At 36.6% G+C, this 23,392-nt stretch overlaps 1 protein-coding gene across 6 annotated transcripts in view; it reads left to right on the forward strand.

The window, feature by feature from the left end:
* The window catches only part of klc1a (kinesin light chain 1a), a 94,423-nt gene that overhangs the window by 9,290 nt on the left and 61,741 nt on the right, over positions 1 to 23,392 (forward strand). For all 6 annotated transcript variants that reach the window (XM_055005528.1, XM_055005523.1, XM_055005524.1 and 3 more), the window contains exons 2-4: positions 9,852 to 10,119; positions 15,070 to 15,300; positions 16,985 to 17,063. In XM_055005528.1, coding sequence (XP_054861503.1) covers positions 9,853 to 10,119; positions 15,070 to 15,300; positions 16,985 to 17,063 — 577 coding nt within the window. In that variant the 5' untranslated portion in view covers position 9,852. The remainder of the gene's footprint in view (positions 1 to 9,851; positions 10,120 to 15,069; positions 15,301 to 16,984; positions 17,064 to 23,392) is intronic.

Raw genomic sequence — 23,392 nt, forward strand, 5'->3', positions numbered from 1 at the left:
GATAGATAGATAGATAGATAGATAGATACTTTATTAATCCCGAGGGAAAAGACAAACATTTTATTGTCAGTTCCCAGCAGGTGACTTCTGCCTTTACTTTAGCTCTGGAGGAACTAACTGAACTCATTAAAACCCACAGACGATTCGCTAGCGGTGCATAGCTCATTAGGAGCATTATTAAACCGATTTCACAGAAGTGGAGCGAATTGGTCGAATCAGTGTCGCTTCCGAAGTAAAAAAAGATGCAGAAAATTAACTTTGATGTTGGTTTTGCCAGAAAACAGACCAACATCGGGCATCAGAATCCTGCGAGGATTTTTAAAATGAATTGTCAAGTTGTTTAGGTCCTTCAGTTGTAGTGAAATCAGTTTTGGTGTATAGATCTGCTAAATAATCAAAGCTTTTTAACTCCATCTGTCTTATAATTACCAAAACAAACCAAAAATCTCCAATATTGTCCAAACAGTCAGCTGTAAAATAAATCTGCCAAAGTGACGTAACTTAAAATGGCAAAATTTGGTTTAAATCAGAATTGAACTCATCAAAGAACAGGTCATTTGTTCGTCTAACCACACATTTGATGCCAGCTTTCAAGACTTTGCACCAAAAATGTTGCATTTAATACTCTTATCATGAGTTGATATGAATTTGTTCTCTGCTGGTGTAGTTTTATCTTGGTTCATGACCGAAATCTCTTCATGAAACTGTTTTTTCTGGTTTCTTTCTTTTGCACTTTTTGCTAGCTTACTGCACACAATCAGCCATACTTGGAAAATGAAACTTTTTCTATAATCAGACAGCAGATATGAAAGAACGTTCCTGTTAAACATATTCCTTGTAGATCTTTACCACCGTGTACTGACAACTTCTTGTGGAATCCAAATCTTCAACAAAACCTGTTGCTTTCAGTGTGCAGGTTGCTGCTTGACAGTTGTTTTTTCTTGTAGCGAGGGGAACTTTGTACACGGTAAAATGCAAGAATTGAGTGGTGATTAACTCCAACTCAGCAGAAAATGGCTAACGGATAATGTTGGAGGCTACCTGGTAAAAAAAATAGCTGCATTTTTAGTGGCGAAAAATTCAAAACAAAGCAAAAAGAAGAGTCAACACCAGACTGAAAATGAGTGCTAGTGCAGAGTTTGTCCTGCATATAGGAATTCTTGGCCTGAAACAGGTTTTAGTTGGCATGAAAGAATAATAATAAGAACTGAGAAAAAAATGTAGCCAGTTTTGTGAATTAGAGTTTAATTTACTTATGATTAAAACCTCTTGTTCAGCAAATTGTCAGAAATAACAGAAAAATGCATTTATTTCTGTCACATGCGATAAAAACTCATTGCCTTACTTGAAGTGGACTGATCATGCATTCTGTCATACAGTCACCTCTAAAATCCAATTCTGACCTATAAAAACTCTCTAATGTTGACTATAGCGACTTAAATAATACATTTTAGTGTTCACAGCTTGTTTTAACTGCTAGCACATGACACAAAAACACGATTATTACAGGTTTCAGGTGTTATTCTGCAACAGTATTGTGTTTTATTTCATATTTTCTCTGTTACCTCGTTTTCACTCTGTGCTGTTAAACCTATTCACACTGGGTGGGACCGTGTTGTGGTGTGTTGTCGGTCTGTAGAATGTGTTTTTCTTTGTCTGACGGTTTAGCTGTTAACCACCCTACCCAGCTCTTTCAGTGTTTTCACTGGCAGGATTCAGGTCAAACTACTGCAGTATTTAAATCATGAATGAAGCTCATATAAGAGCACGTTTAAGTAAAAATAATCCAGGAAATGTAACGTATAGAGCAGGGATGTCTAAACATGTGGCCCGCGACCCAAAACCAGCCCTCCAGAGGGTCCAATCCGGCCAGACTTTGTAAAAGACATTAACTGCAGATTGTAAATTAGGAAAAACTATAAATATAAAATAATTTCTAGACCATGACAAGTTATTTTGGTCATAAAGTAAAATACTATATGGAACATTGATCTTTTGTCATTTTGTGTCTCAGTTTTGTAACATTTTGTCTTGTTTTTGTCGTTTTTTGTCTTTTTTGTCTGACTTTTGTCATTTGTCTGTTTTTGTTGTTTTTTTCTCGTTTTTGTCATTTTGTGTTTCCTTTTTGTCCCACATGTTTTTTGTCTTCTTTTTGTCACATTGTTTTGCTTTATTCATCATTTTGTGTTGTTTTTCATCATTGTTTTTGTCATGTTGGTTTTTTTTGTCTCGCCTGTGTTTGTCTACTTTTTGTCATTTTGTTTCTCGCTTTTGTCTTTTTTGTCTTGTGTCATTTGTATAATTTCTTGTCTCATTTTTGTTGTCCATTTTTTTTGCTTTGTGTCGTTTGTCTCATTTTTGTCATATTGCGTCTCATTTTTGTAACATTTTGTCTTGTTTTTGTTGTTATTTTGTCTTTTTTTTGTTTTGATCATAAAATAAAATACTATATCATTCGTTTCCCGATACCTGATACTAAATGTTGTGTTCCTTTGTCGACACTCTGTAATCTGGAAGTTGTAATGTATAAATGATAAACTGAGACTGAGTGTTGCTGAAATTCAAGTTATTTATCTTAAGAAATTTCAGGTTGGTCATAATATTTTGTAAAAAGATAATTCCTTAAATGTGAGCATTTTCAGAATGTAATTTTTTGCACTCAAGCAGGAAACATTTGGAGTTATTTCTAGGTCATTATGCTGTGATTTTACTGGTCACTTGAGATGAAATTGAGCTGAATGTTTCCCTGAACTAAGATGAATTTGAACCATGGTATAGATTCCTTCTCTCTGGCTGAAAACGTGGTCGTGTATCGCTGCTTTGATAATCTAATGACTTCCCACACATCGCTGACTCAGATGGTTCTTCGCAGCGCTGCTCTTCCTGCCGCCCGGAGAGAGCTCTTACTGTTCCTGTTCTTGGTTCCAAACAGAACCCACCCCCCTCTTACATACATCCCCCCTCTCCATCCCCGGGCTCGGCTATTTACATTTCAGAAGTTAACATCAAAAACAGTTTTTTCCCTCTGACTTTCCCCCGTGGTGCTTTGTTAGCTGGGACTCATCCAGAAGTAAAAGATTGTTGGATAAGAATAAAAAAAAAAAAAAAAAAAGCCTTGTGTTGTCACTTTCACTTCTGCGTTACACACCCCACAGGGATGGTTGTTGTTTGTGGTTCCCAGTGTTTTAACACCGACCCTGCTGCGTTGTTGGTACATAAACAGTGACTTCTGAGAGATTTTCAGCTTCACTTCTTTGCCCTTCTTATGTTGCACTGCTAAGCTTTATTGCAAGATCTACTTTTACTCTGATATCTGAAGGATGGATGTGTTTTTTCCCTCCAGTGAGCCATACAAGAACATTTAGTGGGGCTATGGTTCTAGAAGCAGGGAAGAAGCTGTTCTTTTGTATCGTTGTTTTCTAGAACACAGGCTTAATCAGCCAACAGTGCATGTTTAGAGTCTTTTGTTAAACCGTAGTTTGGCAGCTCGAAGTTAATTCCTCTCTGCTCACCTGGAGCTGCTGTTTCCTCCTCCTCCTCCTCCTGAGCAGCGTCCACTTCCTGTTTCCTGCTCAGCTGATTGGCTGCAGGCCGGTTGCCGAGTCACGTGGAGGCGGTCAGGGCTCGACTCGATGTTTTGTTTTGTGCACGTGAGCAGAAATGTGAAATCTGGACGTGTTCACCTGGAGCTGCAGCAGCTTCTACACTCAGCTGCTTCCGCTCACCGCATCGCTGCAGCAGAAAGTTAAATCAGTCACACCCTCCGCTTTCATTTCTGCCTTTTTCACCCACACGTGCAGCAACTTCAGTCGGTGTTTCTGTGATTATTCAGCCGATGGACGGTGCAGAGATTTATTAGACAGCTCGCTACGAGTGCTGCCGAAGCGCTCGCTCATAATCCTCTTAAGACTGTGTAATGATTACAAAGCAAAGAAAGTCAGGACGGAGTGCACGGGGCTGAACAGCACTCTGAAACATACCTGAGCAAATATGTGCCCAACGACAGAATCCAGTTTACCTGCCACACCTACAAGAGTTTAATCACAGGGAGCTGATTATGAGCGATAAACCTGCAGCGATTAGCGGATTAGTTGTCAGCTATTAAATTAATCGCCAGCTATTTTGATAACTGAGTCATCGGTTTGAGCAAGTTTTCTTGAGTAATTCTCCGATTCCAGCTTCTTAAATCGCAACTAAATCTATGGAGTTAATGTCAAAAGATGCTCATTGCAATGATTACTCAGTCTGTAGTCCATATTTAGGTTTTGGGTATTTTAACCTTTTGAGTATCTGAATTATTCTGATTAGCTTCTTAAATATTTTTTGATTTTTCATCCTCTATGACAGTAAACTGAATATTTTCAGGTTGTGGAAAAAACAAAACATTTATTATTTTGCACTTTGATAAACATTTTTCACAATTTTCTGACATTTTACAGACCCAATAACTAATCAGTGAATCACAAAAATAAGAAAATAACTGTTTGAAGAAGCCTTAATCAATAAAAGGACTAATAGTTATTTTAATTGTCATTTAATTCACTAATTTATTTTCCCAAAATAATTTTGTCCAAATATAATTTCTGAGAACCTAAGGCAAAGTAGACAGCTTCTTTGGTCCATTTTCTGATATTTTAATGAACAATAATAATCAGTTAAATGTTAAAATAATTGACAGTTTAATTGACCGAGAAAATATGTGTTTACGAAGCCCTGAACTAGAATAGGACAACGACTAACGGTTATTTTAATTGTCATTTTATCTGCTATTTATTTCACAAAAAATTATTTTGTTTACAAAATTTCAGAAAAAAGTTCCCATTTTTATCTTGAGAACCTAAAGTAGCATAAATAGCTTGTTTTGTTCATTTTCTGACTTTTTTATAGATCAAAAATATCAATAAGAATTGACTAATTGTGAATTGTGAATAAACAAAGAAAATGTGTTATTTGAAGCCCCAATTGAGAACAAGACTATGACAATAGTTTTTTAAAATGCCATTTATTTTGCTAATTATATCCAAAAAGTAGGGCTGGGCGATAAATCGATTTTATCGATTAATTCGAGTTTGTACTTAATGTCCATTTGTTTTAATGAAAATCGATTTTCTCATCAACATCTGCCACCAACGCCTTCCCGCTGGGCTCCCGTAGTTCAGAGTACTCCCCCCCTCCCCCCCGCGCTTGATACACAAACAACATGGCGGCGAGTGGTGCAGATCTAAAGGCTCGTGTTCACTAGATGCTATTTTCCCGCACAGCAACACACCGCATCTGAAAATCACACGGACGGTGGTCACTAGCGGACCACAACATGGTCACATGACAGCACTGAGCAACAGCAGGACGCTACGTGGTCACATGACCGAGCTTTCAGCTGGACAGTCCTGCAGACAAGTCGGATAAACACAGCGGCTCGGCCTCAAACTATCCCTTTTATTTCAAAAAACACGTCAGCGAAAAGTATTTCTGAAAGCATTTGAGGTGAGAAATAATCTGTGCAGCAGCTGAATCTGTCCTCGTTTTAGGTCACTGACGCCTAGTTTAGAAGTTTGAGGACAGTTTCACGATGCGTGGAATCTCCACACGCCGCATCCAATTTGCATAAAGTAGAAGTCAGTCTACTTTATGCAAATGAGCTGCAGCCCTCTCCAGGTAAACACACCTGATCACAGCTGGAAACGCACCACAACCAGACCAGCAGCCACATGCTGCGCATTTCCAGCTGTGATCAGGTGTGTTTACCTGGACAGGGCTGCAGCTCATTTGCATTAAGTAGACTGGACTCCAGCATGCAGAGATTAGGTAGGGGGTAAAAAAAAATCAGATAAATCATGAATCGGGATTTTTTGTGAAAAATTTGAGTTTTTGTTTTTTTTTTTTTTAGGCCATATCGCCCAGCCCTACAAAAAAGTATAATTTTATCGACAATTTCAGAAAACATTTCCCACTGTAGTTTCTGTGAACTTAAGGTAAAATAAATACATTGTTTTGCTCATTTTTGTGGCATTTTATAAACCAAACAACCCACAAAAATATCAATAATTGAATAATGGGGAACATAATCGGCAGACTAATTGACAAAGAAAATCATTGTTAGTTGAAGCCCTTATCAAGTAAAAGAATCTGACTAACGGTTGTTTAAATGCTGTTTATTTTGCTAATTATTTCCGAAAACAATTATTTTACCAACAAAATTTCAGAAAACTAAAAGGCTTGTTAAGTCATTTGTCAAGACATTTTACAGACCAAAAATATCAGTAATAATTGAATAATCCTGAAAATAATCAACAAATTAATTGACAAAAAAATACAATGTTAGCTTAAGCCTGAATCAAGAACAAGAATATGACTAACTGTTATTTATATGCCATTTATTTTGCTAATTATTTCCTAAAAAAGTAATTTTATCTACATTTCAGAAGATAGTTCCCACTATTGCTTCTGTGAACCTAAAGTAAAATAAACAGCTTGTTTTGTCCATTTTTCTGACATTTTATATATCGTAAATATCAATAATAACGATGAATTGTGAAAATAATTGGCAGATTAATTGACATAAAAACAAATTGTTAAAGTCTTTATCAACAATTGGACTACAACTAATGGTTACTTTATTTGCTATTTTTTCTGCTAAATATTTCCTCAATTCATCATTTTATCTGCAAAATTTCACAAAAAAACATCAAATATATTGCTTGTTTTGTCCATTTTCTGACATTTTTTAGACTAATTATTTGAAAATAATTATTAATTGCAGTTTAAATGTTCTGGGAGGCTGTGGTCATGAATCAGGATGTTTATGGTAGTTTTACTTTAATCTGTTACTGCAGTAGATATTTCCTGACTACCAGACTAAAACTGTATTTTACACTCGATTTGTCCTATTTTGTTAGGTTTTCTGTGATGCTAAAGCTGTCTAGATGCAGATAAAGCTAATAAATGATAATAAAACTAATCTGATAGCGAGCTCAGCTTTAATTCAGAATACTGGAAGTGTTTCTGAGTTTTCCTGTCTAAAAAACCTCAGATCTATCGTCGTCTGTGAACCACTCAGACCACAAACCTCAGATCTTGATTCGAACTGTCAGTAGGCGGCAGGTTGGAGGTTTGGTGGAAACTTTTCATCTCAGCTCACCAAACTTCCTGTTTTTTCTGAAAGCAGCTGAAACGATGACTCCTAAGTTTTGTGGAGCTCGACAAATGCACTTTTAATCTTTGTTTATGCAGCTTTTTCTGCTCCGACGCCTGCTGCTAATGCTGCTGCTGCTACTGCTGCTGCTGCTTCACCCTGCATTTCAGCTTCAAAGGCACCTTCAGGGTTGTTTTGAGTCAAGCATGAGCATTTCTTCTTTATTCTCTCATCCTAAACCATCCAGACTCTGAAACGTGTGGGCTAACCTTTTGTTTAAGAGCTGAGTATTGATTATAGAGGGAGATGAATCACTGGAGGGGCAGTAAAAAGCTGTTTTCTGGCTTTGAGACCAGGCAACGAGTGTGACTTTGAAACATCTGAAGGTTATATTATTGCCACAGTAAGTCAGAAACAATGACTTTCCTTTTTCCTGATCATTCTGTCTTGTCTTTTTATAGTTGTACAACAGTAACCCTAATTACTAGTGTCATCTTACTGCCTTAAGTGTAAATTATTTTTATTTTTCAAAGCATGACAGTCCTAAGATAAGTCCAGAGTCTTTATATGGCAACAAACAGCTTTTAGTTCCCTTGTGCTTGTCTGGATTTAGAAAATTAATTTCCCTCCTCATTAATTAGAGCCTGATGTCAGTACTCTTTTATCAGGACATCCAAGACTGATTAGCTTTATTCTCCCTTTTAGCTCAACAGTCATTTTTTTTCCCATAAAACATTGGAAACAACAGCTGTGCCAAAATGCTTTTGTCAGAAATATTCTAATTAGTGTTATGACATAACCTTCTACCCTAAAATCCTGTAATGTTATCTATGATGTGATTATACTCAGTAATTTACATATTAGGGATTAAGCCCTGCAAAAGTTGTATAAAATACTGCTTATCCTCACTACAATACATGTTAAAACTGAGATAATATAGTGGTATTGATTACAGAGAATCACCTAGCTAATGTAGCGGTGTAGCTAAGACCCTATAGTAATATTAATGATGTAATTTAACCCAACCAATCTAAATATTAAGCCTAAAACCCTACAACGGTATTAATTGTGAAGATTAAGTTAAAGAATTTACTGCTAAAGTTTTAACCCTACAAAAGTTATATAAAATACTATTTCTCCTGACTATAATACATGTTAAGAACGAGACCCTGCAGTGTTATTATTAAGGAGAATAAGTTAATGTAACAGTGTAGCTAAGACCCTACAGTCATTTTAATTACATAATTTAACCTAACCATTCTAAATATCAGGCCCAAAACCGACACCATTGTTAATTATAGAGATTAACCCTAAAAATGTTGAGTTTAAGTTTTGACTCTACTAAAATATAAACACAAAAGTCCAACAAATCCAAGGATTCCCCGTGAGCTGGCTTTGTTTTTATTTTAATTTTATGTGGATTATTTGGTTTCATTTTAGATTAGTGATTTTATTATTATTATTATTATTATTTTTTTTTTTTATCATATTTAGTTTGTGACGGTTGATAGGAACAACTTCTTTGTAATAGGAAAAATCCTCCAGCAGAACCAGGTGCAGGCAGGGTGGACGTCTGCCTCACCCAGTTGGGGTGAGGGGAAATGGGGGAGAACCAAATAGACGACAATGACATGATCGGCAGGATAAGTAGACCAAAATCAGACCTGTACAGCTCCAAAACTATAGAACATGTCATTAAATGTGATCTTATTTCTTGGGATATAAAATATAAAACATTGTTAGTGAAAGCAGCGGTTCTGGGACTCCCCGGTAGCTCCACAGGTTGAACAGGCGACCCATATCTAGGGGCTGTAGTCCCCCATGTAGTGGTCATGAGTTTGAATCCAGCTCATGACCTTTTGCTGCAGGTCCTTCCCCCATTCTTCTCCCTACTTTTCTGTCTTTCTCTTGCTGCTGTCCTGTGAATAAAGCTGAGAAAGGTGAAAAAATATCTTTAAAAAAAAAAAAAAAAAAAAAAAAAAAAAGCAAAGGTCTCCAAGCTGTGGGTCATTTGGTACCGGGCCACACCGAGACAATAAAAGCATTTTTTTTTTTAATTTTAGTTCCTGTGGCGTCTACACAGTTTTATTTTGAAAAATGACCAGCTCATCTTCCCGTCATGTCCGTCTGTGCTCGTTTCTCGCACTTGACTCTCAGTTTTCATGCCGTTAAATGAAGCCGTCAGTATAACTGCTGCCAAAATTGGACCTGTTGTTCTATGTTTCACTGTTATGTTTTCTTTGTGTACTTCTTGTAATGTGCTTTTATTGTGACCTGTTGTCCTATGTTTCACTGTTATGGTTTTTCTGTTTTTTTTTTTTTTTTATTTATTTTTTAATCTGCCTAAGGACTGCGGCTGTAAATTAGCATTGTTGCTATAATCCGGCATATTTACGTCTGTTGCTGTCTAAATAGACGTTCATTAATGTGCACCGTCCCTATCAAATAAATGAATAAATAAATAAAATTAATTTTAAAAAACAACATCTCTGGAGACCTTCTATGAAAAGAGGGAGAGACTGAACTAAAAAGGAAGTTTATACATTTAGGAAACTTTTTAATTAAAAAAGATTATTGTGTGCTGTGTGTGAGATGACGGTCCGCTGAAAATCATCTTCCTTGAAACAGGTCTATGGTGCATAAAAGATCATAGACGGCAGAGTTAAAGCAACTGTAGCAGCTGTAAAATACAATAATTTATTGTTCTTGAAATGTGCAGAATGCGTGAGGACATGTCCACCATGGTGTGCGTGAAGGAGGAGGAGGATCCTGGAGAGAAGCTGTCTCAGGATGAGATCATCTCCAGGACCAAGCAGGTGATCCAGGGGCTGGAGGCCCTGAAGCAGGAGCACCACTCCATCCTGGAGGGTCTGCTGGGGACGCTGCGCTGCCTGAAGCAGGACGAGGAGGGCGTCCTGATGGAGGAGAAATCCCACATGATCCGCAAGTCCCTGGAGATGCTGGAGCTGGGGCTGAGTGAGGCTCAGGTGAGTGTGATGAGCTTCAACAAATGATATATAGACCATAAATCATTATTATTATTATATATAGATTAGGCCCGACTGCAGATCTGTGGAAAATACAGCTTCAGTCTTCTTTGACACATTTTTGTGAACACTATTTTATCAAATTTTCTTAAAAATTTGAAGAAAAGAAAACCAGTGAAGTAATAATATAAATAAAACATAAATTTTAATTATTTTTAAAGCAAACAATAATTCTAAAATCCTAAACATTTAACCCTCTGAACCCCAAGCACAATGTAAATTATTTTTATAGATTTTAACTGTAATTTTTCAGTATTTTACTGGTATTTCACTGATTTTTCTTAAATGTTAAATTACACATAACTAGTAAAATCATATTAAAAAGTATTATACACAAGTTAATTATAAAAAAGCAAAAAAACCTGCAAAACTGTAAATAATATCATCAAAAATTTGTATTTGTTAATAAATGATAATACAGCGTTTGACTGTAAATTCCACTATTTTTACTGTTTAAATCATTAATAATAATAATAATAATAATAATAATAATAATAATAATAATAATAATAATAAAGCTTTTTAACCCATATATTTGCAAATAATTGAAAGAAAAAATATGCTATTAAGTAATAAGGATTGAAAAATATATATTTTTAAAACTCTTATTCTACAGATATTCCCTGTTTAGTTGTTACAGATAATATTTAGTAAAATCACATTAAAAAACATGTGATACACAAATTAATTTTAAAAAATCTACCAAAACGCTACATAATGTCCACATCAATAATCAGTATCTTTTATAAAATTTAATTCTTTATTTTACAGCGTTTGACTGTAAATTCTGCTACTTTTACTGTTTAAAAATTGTTTATTTGCAATTATTTGAAAGAAAAAATATCATTTTAAGAATATATATAAAAAACTATTATTCTACAGATATGTTTAGTTAATTTACAGATAATATCTAATAAAATCACAAAAAAAATTAAAATACATGTTAATTATACAACAGGCCCAAACTCTACATAATGTCCACATCAAAAATCTGTATTTTTCTAAATATTAATTCTTTATTTTGCTGCTATTTTTATTGTTTAAATCAATTTTTAAAAAATTCAAGCCATATATTTGCAATTATTTGAAAGAAAAAATATTTTATTAGGAATTTTAAAAATATATTTTTTAATGCTCTTATTATTCAGATATTCATTGTTTAGTAAAATTACAGACAATGTCTAATAAAATCACAGAAAAAAATATTAAAATGCTTGTTACTTTTGTAACCACAGGCCAAAACTCTACATAATATCCACATCAATAATCTGTAATTATCTAATAATTATCTAATAAATTTTACAAATTCCAATCAGTGACCATAAAACTATACTGTGCAACGTGTTTAAATCAGCTAAAATTATCATTATTTTGCAGATATTTGCAGTTATTTTCTCAGTTTTTACAGTTTTTGAGGGTTACAGTATTCCTGGTGCAATTTATTTGTGGTAAATTTTTAAACGGATGAAGTGCTTTTGATAAAATATCACATTTTTAAGCTTATTTTTGGTTATTTATCCTTAAGAACTACATATAAAACATTGAAATACCCTCTAAACATGCCTTTCGTGTAATTAAGGGCCCTTAATTCCCCAACAGTCCCGTCTAATGTTTGCACATCTCATTTGTAATAACCTGCAGACCAACTGTGTCGATATCCAGCGAACATATGTGCTGCTTCGTGCGAGGTCTGACTCATTTAACCCCGGCTGGTCGCCCAAATTAAGCCCAGATGTGAGACGTCTGTGGCTCATAATCGCTGCTGAAGACTTTATTTATTCAGTACACATGGAGGTTATAGACAGCAGCTGTTTTACCTGGATCACAAACTTTAAAAAAAACGCCTCGGAGACGCTTCAAAATGCAGCTAATGTGGACTGACCTTTACTTGACTGCAGCTTGCCTTGCTATTGTAATGTACATAATCACAGAGCAAGAAAACAAAACAGAATTCAAATGTAAATGAGTGAAGTTCAGCCTCTAAGTTCACAAACACAGAGCCTTTAATAGAGACACAGTCGTAAATCTCCCTCTGTATAAATCACTATTCTAAAATCACTGCTTTTAACAACACATGGTTAATGTCCTGCCCTAAACAAAGACAATAGAAGCTGGAATGTTTTGCAACCCATAAAAAAAATGCAAATCTGCTGGCAAAGTTTGAAAACAAACTTGTGCCATCGTTCAGTCTGCGAACACTGAGTCAGCGATGAGTCACTGTTGATGCTTTCATCTCCCAGCAGACTGTCGATTAAATATGCAATTCGCTGCACGTACACCGCTCTAATTTATACCTTCAGCGTTTTACCTGCAGTTGTGGTGAAGTCTAATTTTCCTGCTCAAACAGTCCAAATGTTTCTGTGCTGCAAACCTTTTGTCTAATTACACCCCTTTAAGCCTTTTATTTTAGCTATTAGTAGGCTGGTTTTACCCCATATGCCTCACGGTAACATCAGTGTACACATATTTAGGCAATGTGGGGAGTTTACACATCTGATCTGCAGATAATTTTAAATATTTGAGAAACTTAAAGGTTTTGGTGGAAATGTTTTTCAAAACTTTACTGACAGCTGTAGGTAGGACAAACTGGAATTAGTATAAAAAAAATGTGAATTCTAAGCCCAAATGTGTAAACAAAAGACTGTGTAGCCTAATTTGCACGGGACTAGTGTTCCTAGTCTGTATTTAGTGCGATGCGTTCAAACAAGATGAACAAGATGTTTCATTTTACTGACACTGTAAGGTGACATTCTATTAATTATCTGCCATATAATTTGTTGAAATTGCTGTTTTTGAAGGAGAATATTCTTTAACTTGTATTTTGTCCTTTAGCTTGAAGTGGTGAATGACTTTAGGTGGCTGAGTTTGTTAGGCATCCTGTTTCATATATAATTTTAAAAAATGCGTTGATTGGATGTTCTCAAGTTCAGAAGTACGTTATGCATTTTGCAGTAACCACACAAGTCATGGGAAAATGCCAATTTGTCACATGTAGTTTTCAAGTTACGTCTGTTCTTTGAGATTTTGGGTTTTTTTGGATGGATTTGAGCTTCTTCTGTGCACCAAAGATGCTTACAACTTTCTTTTCTATATCCCAATGCAGACGACATGATTCTTGTGTGGTGTAGATTAGGGCTGGGCGATAAATCGATTTTATTGATTAATTCGACGTTGTACTTAATGTCGATTTGTTTTAATGAAAATCGATTTTCTCATCAACATCCGCCACCAACGCCTTCCCGCTGGGCTCCCGTAGTTCAGAGTGCGCCCCCCTCCCCCCCGCGCTTGATACACAAACAACATGGCGGCGAGTGGTGCAGATCTAAAGGCTCGTGTTCACTAGATGCTATTTTCCCGCACAGCAACACACCGCATCTGAAAATCACACGGACGGCGGTCACGAGCGGACCACAACATGGTCACATGACAGCACTGAGCAACAGCAGGCCGCTACGTGGTCACATGACCGAGCTTTCAGCTGGACAGTCCTGCAGACAAGTCGGATAAACACAGCGGCTCGGCCGCAAACTTTCCCTTTTATTTCAAAAAACACGTCAGCGAAAAGTATTTCTGAAAGCATTTGAGGCGAGAAATAATCTGTGCAGCAGCTGAATCTGTCCTCGTTTTAGGTCACTGACGCCTAGTTTAGAAGTTTGAGGACAGTTTCACGATGCGTGGAATCTCCACACGCGGCATCCAATTTGCATAAAGTAGAAGTCAGTCTACTTTATGCAAATGAGCTGCAGCCCTCTCCAGGTAAACACACCTGATCACAGCTGGAAACGCACCGCAACCAGACCAGCAGCCACATGCAGCGCATTTCCAGCTGCGATCAGGTGTGTTTACCTGGACAGGGCTGCAGCTCATTTGCATTAAGTAGACTGGACTCCAGCGTACAGAGATTAGGTAGGGGGTAAAAAAAAATCAGATAAATCGTGAATCAGGATTTTTTATGAAAAAAATCTGAGATTTTTTTTTTAGGCCATATCGCCCAGCCCTAGTGTAGATTAAACAAGAAATCTTGCAAAAATACAATAAAAGATGCCCAAATCACCAAGATACCGATTCCTCTGTGTTTGTTTCAATATGGTTGGTAATCTGCTGTGGAGTTTTTACAACGGACCTGGCTGATTCACAAAGGAATAAGATAGTAATAATATTAATAATAATAACAATAATAATGATAATAATAATAATAATAATAATAATAATAATAATAATAATAAAACCTTTACAAAATCCAGGTTACAAAGTTCTTCAAATCAGCACATAATAAAACAGACAATCTTCAGATAAGACAGATTAAAAACACAACATGGTGTTACAAGAAAAGGTAGAAATGTTGAAATAAAAACAATTTAAAGAAAATGAAAACTCAAAAAAAAAAAGCAGAAAACACTCTAAGAAGAGGCATAATAAAGGTCATAGGTTCAGCCTCTCTAGTTTCCTTAGGCAGATCGACAAAAGGCTGAGGATTTTAAAGTACGTATTGGAGATATAACAGCGATGGCAGGAAAGACTCTCCAATAAAAGTCTATTTTAAGAAGAGACATAAAAGAAGTCACTGTTTCAGCCAACCTGATTTCTTTAGGCCAGCAGACAAAAGGCAGAGGATTTTAAAGTGCGTATTAGAAATATACCACAGGTACAGGCCATTAAAGGCTGTAAAATTTATCCTAAGCATGCTGGGAGCCAGTGTAATGAGGCTAAAACAGGAGAAATATGACCACGTTTCTTAGTTCTCCTAACAAACTCTACATCTCTAAAAATTTGTAGACGTCCCCAGGAGATATTCGTTCCATCTGAATAGGGGTTTATGATCGCAGTTTTGATTCACACTCAGAGATGCAGGAAATGCTGTCCACTTAATGCCCCGTTCTCTTTTCCCAGGTGATGATGGCGCTGTCCAGCCACCTGAGCTCGGTGGAGTCGGAGAAGCAGAAGCTCCGGGCTCAGGTCCGCCGGCTCTGCCAGGAGAACCAGTGGCTGAGGGACGAGCTGGCCGGGACCCAGCAGAAGCTGCAGAAGAGCGAGCAGAGCGTGGCCCAGCTGGAGGAGGAGAAGAAGCACCTGGAGTTCATGAACCAGCTGAAGAAGTACGACGAGGACCTGTCGCCCTCTGTGAGTTATTCTGCAGAACATACACTCAAATCCTCACGTACGATAAGCCTGACCGTCTCATGACTGAACTAACAGGGTGATGGTACTACTAATAGTATTAGATCAGCACAGAAACTTTTTGAAAACAATTTTCAACTGTAATTTTGAGAACAATTTATTGTTATTTTACAGATTTTGATTGTTCACACACAATAACTTGCAGAATCAAAGGAAAAAGTATTAGTGTACATGTTAACTAAAACAAAAAAACATCAAAAATCTCATTTTTTTACAAATTGTAATTCATTCTTTTCTTATGTTTAATGTTATGTATGTTTAATGTTAATGCTACACTAATTTTAAGTGTTTTTACATCAGCTGAAAATATAAGAAATTGAGAGAATTTTTTATTGCTTTTTTTTCTTATTTTACTGATTTTTTTCTGTTTTTAAATTATATATAAACTCAAATAAAATCACAGGAAAAATTTATTAATCTACATGTTAACTAAAACATAAAAAACATCAAAAATCAATTTTTTTTTACATATGGTAATACATTCCTTTTTATGTTTAATGTTAAAATGATGCTATTTTTAAGTGTGTTTAAATAAAAAAAATATCAGAAATCTTCAGAATTATTTTTTTTTAACTTATTTTACAGATTTTTTTCAGTTTTTAAATTATAGATAAAATCACAGGAAAAAATTATTAATTTACGTGTTAACTGGCCCAAACTTTAAATAATGTGCACATCAAAAATCTATATTTTAACAAATTTGTTCTTGTATGATGTGTGACTATATTGAAAGAAAAACTGTAAATATTAAAGATTTAAAAACAGTAAATAGATTTTTAACTGCTATTTTACTGATTTCCCCTCTTTTGGTAAGATAATATCTACTGCAGTCACAGAAAAGAAGAATTTATTTACTTACTGACCGTAAAAAACCAGTTAAAAAATATTCAAATGGTAAAACATTTTCTCATGTTTAATGTTAAAATTACACTATTTTTAAGTGAAATCAGCAAAAAATATAATCACTGTACAGATGTTTGCTGTTTATTTGAAAGAAAGACTATGTATATTAAAGATTTAAAACAGTAAATAGTTTTTAACTGCTATTTTACAGATTTCCCCTGTTTTGATAAGCTATTGTTTAATGCAGAAGTATTAATTTACTTATGCACAGTCAGAAAAATGTAACAAAACCAGCCAAAACTTAAAAATATTCAAACAGTAATACATTCTTTTATATTTGATCAAAAATGACAAAACTAGAAAAGCTGCTGCACCTTAAATGTTATTTTCTGCATTTTCTTGCATCTCTTCTCCAGTTTTGCTGTTTGTTTGTGTCTGAATGATCTCTTATTCCTCCTCTCTGGCTGGTAAAAGTTCAACTCGATAACCTCCAGGTCGCCGATACTTTCCTTACTTTCATTCCTTTGACTTTTATTCTCAGCTGCAGCTTCTCTTCCACTGATTCCTGCAAGTTTTGGCATTTAGTGATTTATTTTTTTTCTCCCTTCTCCCTCTGAACACCTTATCAGCAGCAGCGACAGCTATCAATACAAACGATCCCGAGTATTTTAAGCACTTTAAAATATGCATGACTGGAGCCAGGCTGCAGAGCAACTGCATCAGCAGATTAGTTGGAAATGTTCAGATTCACTTCCTTTACAATCTTCTTTTTGTGCTCTTTCAGGAGGAGAAAGATTCAGACTCCAGTAAAGAGAATCTGGACGATCTGTTCCCAGACGACCAGGATGACCAGGCTCCAGGCAGTAAGTGTTCCACCGTCTTTATCCTCCATCTGCTCTGAGGGATTCTCACACATTTCTAACCCTGGATCCAAAAAAGAAATATGAATAATCTACTTCCTGACCTCGAGATGCAGCAGATCTCACTGATGAGCCCAGATTAGTTCCTAAACAGGTTGTTTCTTCTCAAATCATCAGGTATCCTCTGCTCTGATTTGGTTGAAATGTTATCAAAAACTATGGATCTTTAAAATCTGATCTGTCAAATTTATATAGATTTATATATGAAGTGCTTTTCAAAATAAAAGTTTTTGGAAAATTGCAGGTCAACCCACTTTCAGCACGTTGTTTTTTTACTTTGAAATTTGAGGCTGTTTGAGTAACAGCTCAGGAACTATTCAAAATAAAAGCCTGAAATTTTCACTGTTATTTCTCATCACACCATTGATTCAAAATGCTGTTCTACTTGAATTAAGTTATCTTGCAGTATTTTTGTTTTTATAGTACAGGGTATTACTAATGTCTGGACACATAGACAAAAATACATGTGTTCAAGGAACGAATTTTTTAAATATCCAATTTTTTATTTATATATATATATATATATATATATATATATATATATATATATATATATATATATATATATATATGATAATTAATCAAATGTATATTTAATATAATAACCCTATTTTTATATTTGTGGTGGCAAAAAAAATTATAATTAATGCTATAATCCTATGTGTTCAGACTTCAGGGACATCTTGTCATACCTGCTCAATCAGTTCAATTAAAATAACATTCATTTTTGTAAAGTATTTCGTTTTTTGGGGGATTTTTTGGCAACATTTTTTCAAACTGTCGCTGCTGAAAAACTGAGAGCATAACTTCCATCTTTGCAGCAGCTCTCCTGTAATAAACCAACGTCTAGTCGGTGCTCATCCCTCAGTCAGAATTCATCATGTGATAGATGGAACTGAGGTCCTCGCTGCTTCTCTGAACTTTTCTCAAGTCTTACATTATAAATCCTGATTTCTTCATTTATTCCAGTAGTTACACACTCCCCGCCTCGCTCCACTGCTCTCTCACACCCCAGTTTTGCTTCTGCTCCCACTTTTCATGTCGGTGTTTGATGGTTCGGCCTCTCAATAGCTCAGCGGTCCAGACAGTAAAGCTGTGTTGGCTGTAAAGGCCCATTAGTCAGGACCTAGTTCAGCCTGGACCGACGCCAAATGGCCAGAAAACCCTCCCAGTCGCTGTGCTGTTATACACTTTCACTTTTTCTTCTCCACTCTCTTTTTTTTCGTGGCTGTCTGCTGAAATAATGTGTTGCTAAAGATCATGGTGGTGTTGCCATGAACTGACTTGTTGACTTTCAGCACAGTCTGATCTGCAGACGGTTAAATTAATGGATAGACGTGTACAGGCAGCGCTACTTTGAGCTGTGTGAAGTGATTAAAGGAAGGATTTAATTCACATTTCAGCACCAGTTTTCATCCAGAAACACCACAAGGAGAGTTTTTCTAATGAGTTTATTAAATACCTGCAGCATCAGAGAGTAGCAGAATCCACAAGTGCCTTCAAAACAAGATATCTGTCTATATTTGTGCCGCTGATTGCTTAATTACTTGCTTGTAAATTAAATTAATTATTCCAGATATGGACACAGGATTAGTCCGGGTCAGGATCCAATTTCAACTAAAGATTCACACAGAATCATGGTTTAGTTTGTTGCCTCCAGCTGTTTAGGATTGTTTCCTCTGAGTTTATTAAATTTTTGCAGCATCAGACAGTAGCGGGATCCGCATGTGTCTTTGAAACAAGAGAGTTGCCTGCTTTTGTGCTGCTGACTTCCTTAATTACTTGTTTTTATAAATTTACCCTGACATGGACACAGGATTAGTCCAGATCCAACAGCATCAGACATTTAAACTGTCACTCACAGTATCACAGTTTAGTTGGTTGCTTCCAGTTGTTTAGGACTATTTCCTTTGAGTTCATTAAATGCCTGCAGACAGCAGCATAATCTACAAAAGCATCTCCAAAGCAAAAGTGCTGCACTTTTATGGAACAACAGCAGCAGTGTAGTTTCTCGCTTCGAGAAACTACACTGACTTTGAGACTTTGAGAAACAATGATCAAGGTTTTTCTCCATTTTGTGACATTTTATAGACCAAACAACTAATTGATTAGTCAAGAAAATAATGATCAGATTAAACAACAGTTAAAACAATGGCTAATAAAATACCAGAAAATGCCTGTCACATTTTCCTGCATCCTAAATTCCTGCACTCAGTTTGCTTGTTTTGTCTGATCAGCAACCTTAACATTTTAAAGTTCACGATCACAGAAGACAAAAGAGTTTCAGATTGATTTTCTGTCAGTGTGTTCAATCAATCAGCTGCAGCCAGAAGACCTAAACCCTGAGGTGTCGTCTGTAAATCTACTCTACTATCATGACAAACAAACCTCTGATCCCAACAACAAAAACAACTCCTTTTTTTTTTAAAACCTCTTTAGCACCAGGGTGACCCCCATTTAGCTGCTGGCACCAGTTTGTCGGCCAGTTTAAAGCGCTGACAAACTGGACGACAAACTGGTTCACACTCCGGCTGTGAATCCGCTGTTGGAGCCAGACTGCACATGTTTACACTCAAACGCTTCGCCTTCCTCAAACTGTTTAATTTAACCAACCGGCTGGAAATGAACTGGCACAACACATTTAGTAGAATTAATAAATATTTTGACTTCATATTTATTTCAGTCTCTGCAGCTGGATAAACTGAGTGTTGAATTTTAATCAGACTTTGTATTTTTTGATAATAAACACTCTAATCAAACATGTATTCATCCGCAGATAAAAGTAGTTCCCTGTTTGCTTGAGTTTGGTTCTCATTTGCTGTTTAATCCTCCTGTTGTCCTCATTTACGGGCAACACAAAATATTGTTTCCTTGTCTGAAAAAAATCCAAAAAAACAGCAAAAAAATTCCCCAAATTTCTGGAAAATTTGCGAAACCTTCAGGGAAAAAAATTCCAATAATTCCTTAAAAGTTTTATTTTAAAATAATCCCCCAAATTTGGCAAGAAAATTCCTGTAAATATTTTCAAAAAATGAGTAAAAACCTTCCAAAAAAATCCTAAAAATATCTAAAGTGATTCCATATGTATCAGTGAAACGTGTAATATTTTCTTCAAGAACATTCACATAAAAATTGATGATTTTTATGTTAATGTTCTTAAGAAACATTTTTAACATTTCTTTTTTCCACCAAAAAATGGTCAAAGATTTCCCAAAAATGTTCAAAATGTGGACATCAGAAGTTTCATGGTGAAAATATAATTTTTTTCCGCATTTTCAAACTTTAAAACGGGTCAATTTTGACCCGCAGAATGACGCATGGGTTAAAGCATTTCATGAGACTTTTTTACAACTGAAACTGCATATGAGAGGTATTTTTTTAGTGATAGGTGTGTTTATTCAGTAGGAAATGACAGAAAGGTCAAGAAACAGAAATGTCAGCTCCATATCTTCTTGTTTACCATCTCCAGAAATTCAATTTGATGTTGTTTTTGAGTCGAATAGCTCGTCATCTTTGCGTTTCTGATCGTTCACACATGTTTTTGCGTGGACAAGAATGCGTGTGGTGTTAACTCGCCCACTGCTACAGTGTTTCGTGGGTGTAATTTTAGGTCATGATCCAGATTTCTCCCTGTTTTTGGCCCAAATTGTGATTGCAGTGCAGGTTGTAGAGCAGAGGAAGGGTGTTTTCTAGGATACTGTGTCAAATATGATGATTTTTTTCATGCTTTAGGTGGAAAAACTGGCCTCATTCTTGTGTTTTTCAATGTTTTCTCCCTGGCCGTGTGGCGGCAGAGCGAGTGCTGCACTGCTGAATGAATTATGACTGCAAGAGAGGAGCTGGTTGAGAAATAAGGCGAACACAAGATTGACTTTCTCCTGCATAAATCTCTATAAAAGGGGTGTTGCTTTAGAGGTCAATACCGCATAATGATTAGAAAAAATGATGTGACATTTCTCTCCTGCGTTATTAAGATGATAATGCCATTGCTTTGGGTATTTATACTTCAAATAAATCCTGAAGCTGCAGATGGAGAAGGTAGACAAGCAGAAAATTCATACCACAGGAGATTTATTTATAGATTTATTACAGGAAGTTTATTGGCACCAAAGCACCAGTAATTACCTGGCATCTTTTACAAGGAAATAACTTTTGGAGAAACAACTGCTTTTTTAAAAATAACACTAGTATTGTTAGGGCTGCACAGTGGCGTAGTGGTTAGCACTTTCGCCTTGCAGCTAGAAGGTCCCTGGTTCACGTCCCGGCTTTCCCGGGATCTTTCTGCATGGAGTTTGCATGTTCTCCCTGTGCATGCGTGGGTTTTCTCCGGGTACTCCAGCTTCCTCCCACAGTCCAAAAATATGCTGAGGTTAATTGATCATTCTAAATTGCCCGTAGGTGTGAATGTGAGAGTGATTGTTTGTCTCTGTATGTAGCCCTGTGACAGACTGGTGACCTGTCTAGGGTGTCCCCTGCCTTCACCTGAGTCAGCTGGGATAGACTCCAGCCCCCCATGACCCTAGTGAGGATTAAGCGGTGTATAGATAATGGATGGATGGACTAGTATTGTTAGCTTTTCTTTTCCCCAAAGACATTGGATTACCAGTATGTCCAAGACTGCCAGATGACATTAGCCAGATTTTGGTGAAATTAGCTCCTTTCAGACAAGTTTCTCATTACAGAGGGTCCTCAGTTCATGACGTACGACGTTTCGTCGTTATGTCAGAACTAGTCACGTGGAAGTAGTTGGCGAGCAGAGTGGATGAATACGTCATCACGTGGTGCTATAAGGCGGCTTTGTTAACATTCGCTGGTTGTACAGCACCTTGGTAGGGCTGGACCCGAATATCCGACTGTTCGGTCGTTGTGGTGGTATCTGAATATTAAGCAGCTGCTTTACTGTCATGAAGCATTGGTTTTTCTCAGTCTTGTGGACTGCATAGACCTCTGAGGTCAGCGTTACTTTGATTGGCCAGTTGGCTGGTTGTATCACACAGACCTACTAACTCTGACGTCACGCTTCACTTCGCCTGTGTTTGTAAACTCAACACAAAATGCCAAAGATATCCATGATATCCATCCATAAAGTCAGACTCTTCTGATGGCAGTGCTTCCAAGAAAAGGAAAGCTGTCTCCATGGAAGGGAAATTAGATGGAATAAAACGCTGAAGTTGGAGCAACAGTGCAACATATTCTGTTATGTTCTTGTAAAATGACTCATACATGCATGGAAGTCATTGGTATTCATGACTGTTCAGAAGAACTGACTGATATCATGATGCACATAACAGCTTTGTTTACATTTGAGTCAAGGAGCCCTGTATACAATTTAAAAATCTGCGATACAGTGAGACCGTAAAACGTGAACCACAATATGACGAAGGACGGCTGTACATTGTTTGGTGCGCCATCACTGTGGTGGGTTTGTCCAAATGAAGCTATGAGGAACATTAAAACTAACTTGTGTGTGAATGTGTGACTTCTGGAAGCCGCGATGTTCCCCATGTTGTCTGAAACCTGGAAATATAAAGCACAGAGAGGCAGAATTTTTGTTTTCTTTAGTGGCTTTTGAGATAAACACAATACAAGAAAATGGTCCAGAGAGAATGCAGTAATTCAGTGATTATCCACCCGAACCCACTCACATAAATAAACATGCAGCACCCACTCATCCCCACAGACACCTACATCAGCGCTTCCAGTCAGTACAGTCAGGTAGCTGCATCTAGACACACATTTAAAACACTCAAAGTAAGGGTGGAAGCTCAGAGAAGAATATCCTCCTGCTTCAGGGCATCGAGTGAAGGTTGAAAAATGAAATAAACATGAGCAGATTTGTTGCAGCGCTGTGTTTTGAGCAGATGAAGAGGAAATATTCAGAAACACAGCGACGGTGTGTGTTTAGAGAGACCCGACACATCATCCAGCAGCATTAATCCCATCTCAGAGTGAAACAGAGCCGCCTCAGTCTTCTCTAGATTAGACGTCTTTCCTCCCAGAGCTCAATCAGACGGCCTCAGAGGCTTTTGGGGGTTTTGCTAAATTGCTGTCAGCAGGAAGGAGATAATGGCGATGACAGCTCTGGCTTTATTTGAGTTGGCCCACGGCTGACTTACAGTCATTTTGTTTTTCTCTGCAAATATTTACATATTTAGTCATCTAACCAACAAAAAACAGCCTCTCGACCTGCAGCGTTTTAGAATAAAGGTCGGAGATTTAAGTCAAGTAGAGGCAGGTCAGCGCTTTCACAATGCAACACTTTTTCATCGTCC

Source organism: Amphiprion ocellaris, chromosome 20, assembly GCF_022539595.1.
Source record: "Amphiprion ocellaris isolate individual 3 ecotype Okinawa chromosome 20, ASM2253959v1, whole genome shotgun sequence".
Taxonomy (NCBI): Eukaryota; Metazoa; Chordata; class Actinopteri; family Pomacentridae; genus Amphiprion; species Amphiprion ocellaris.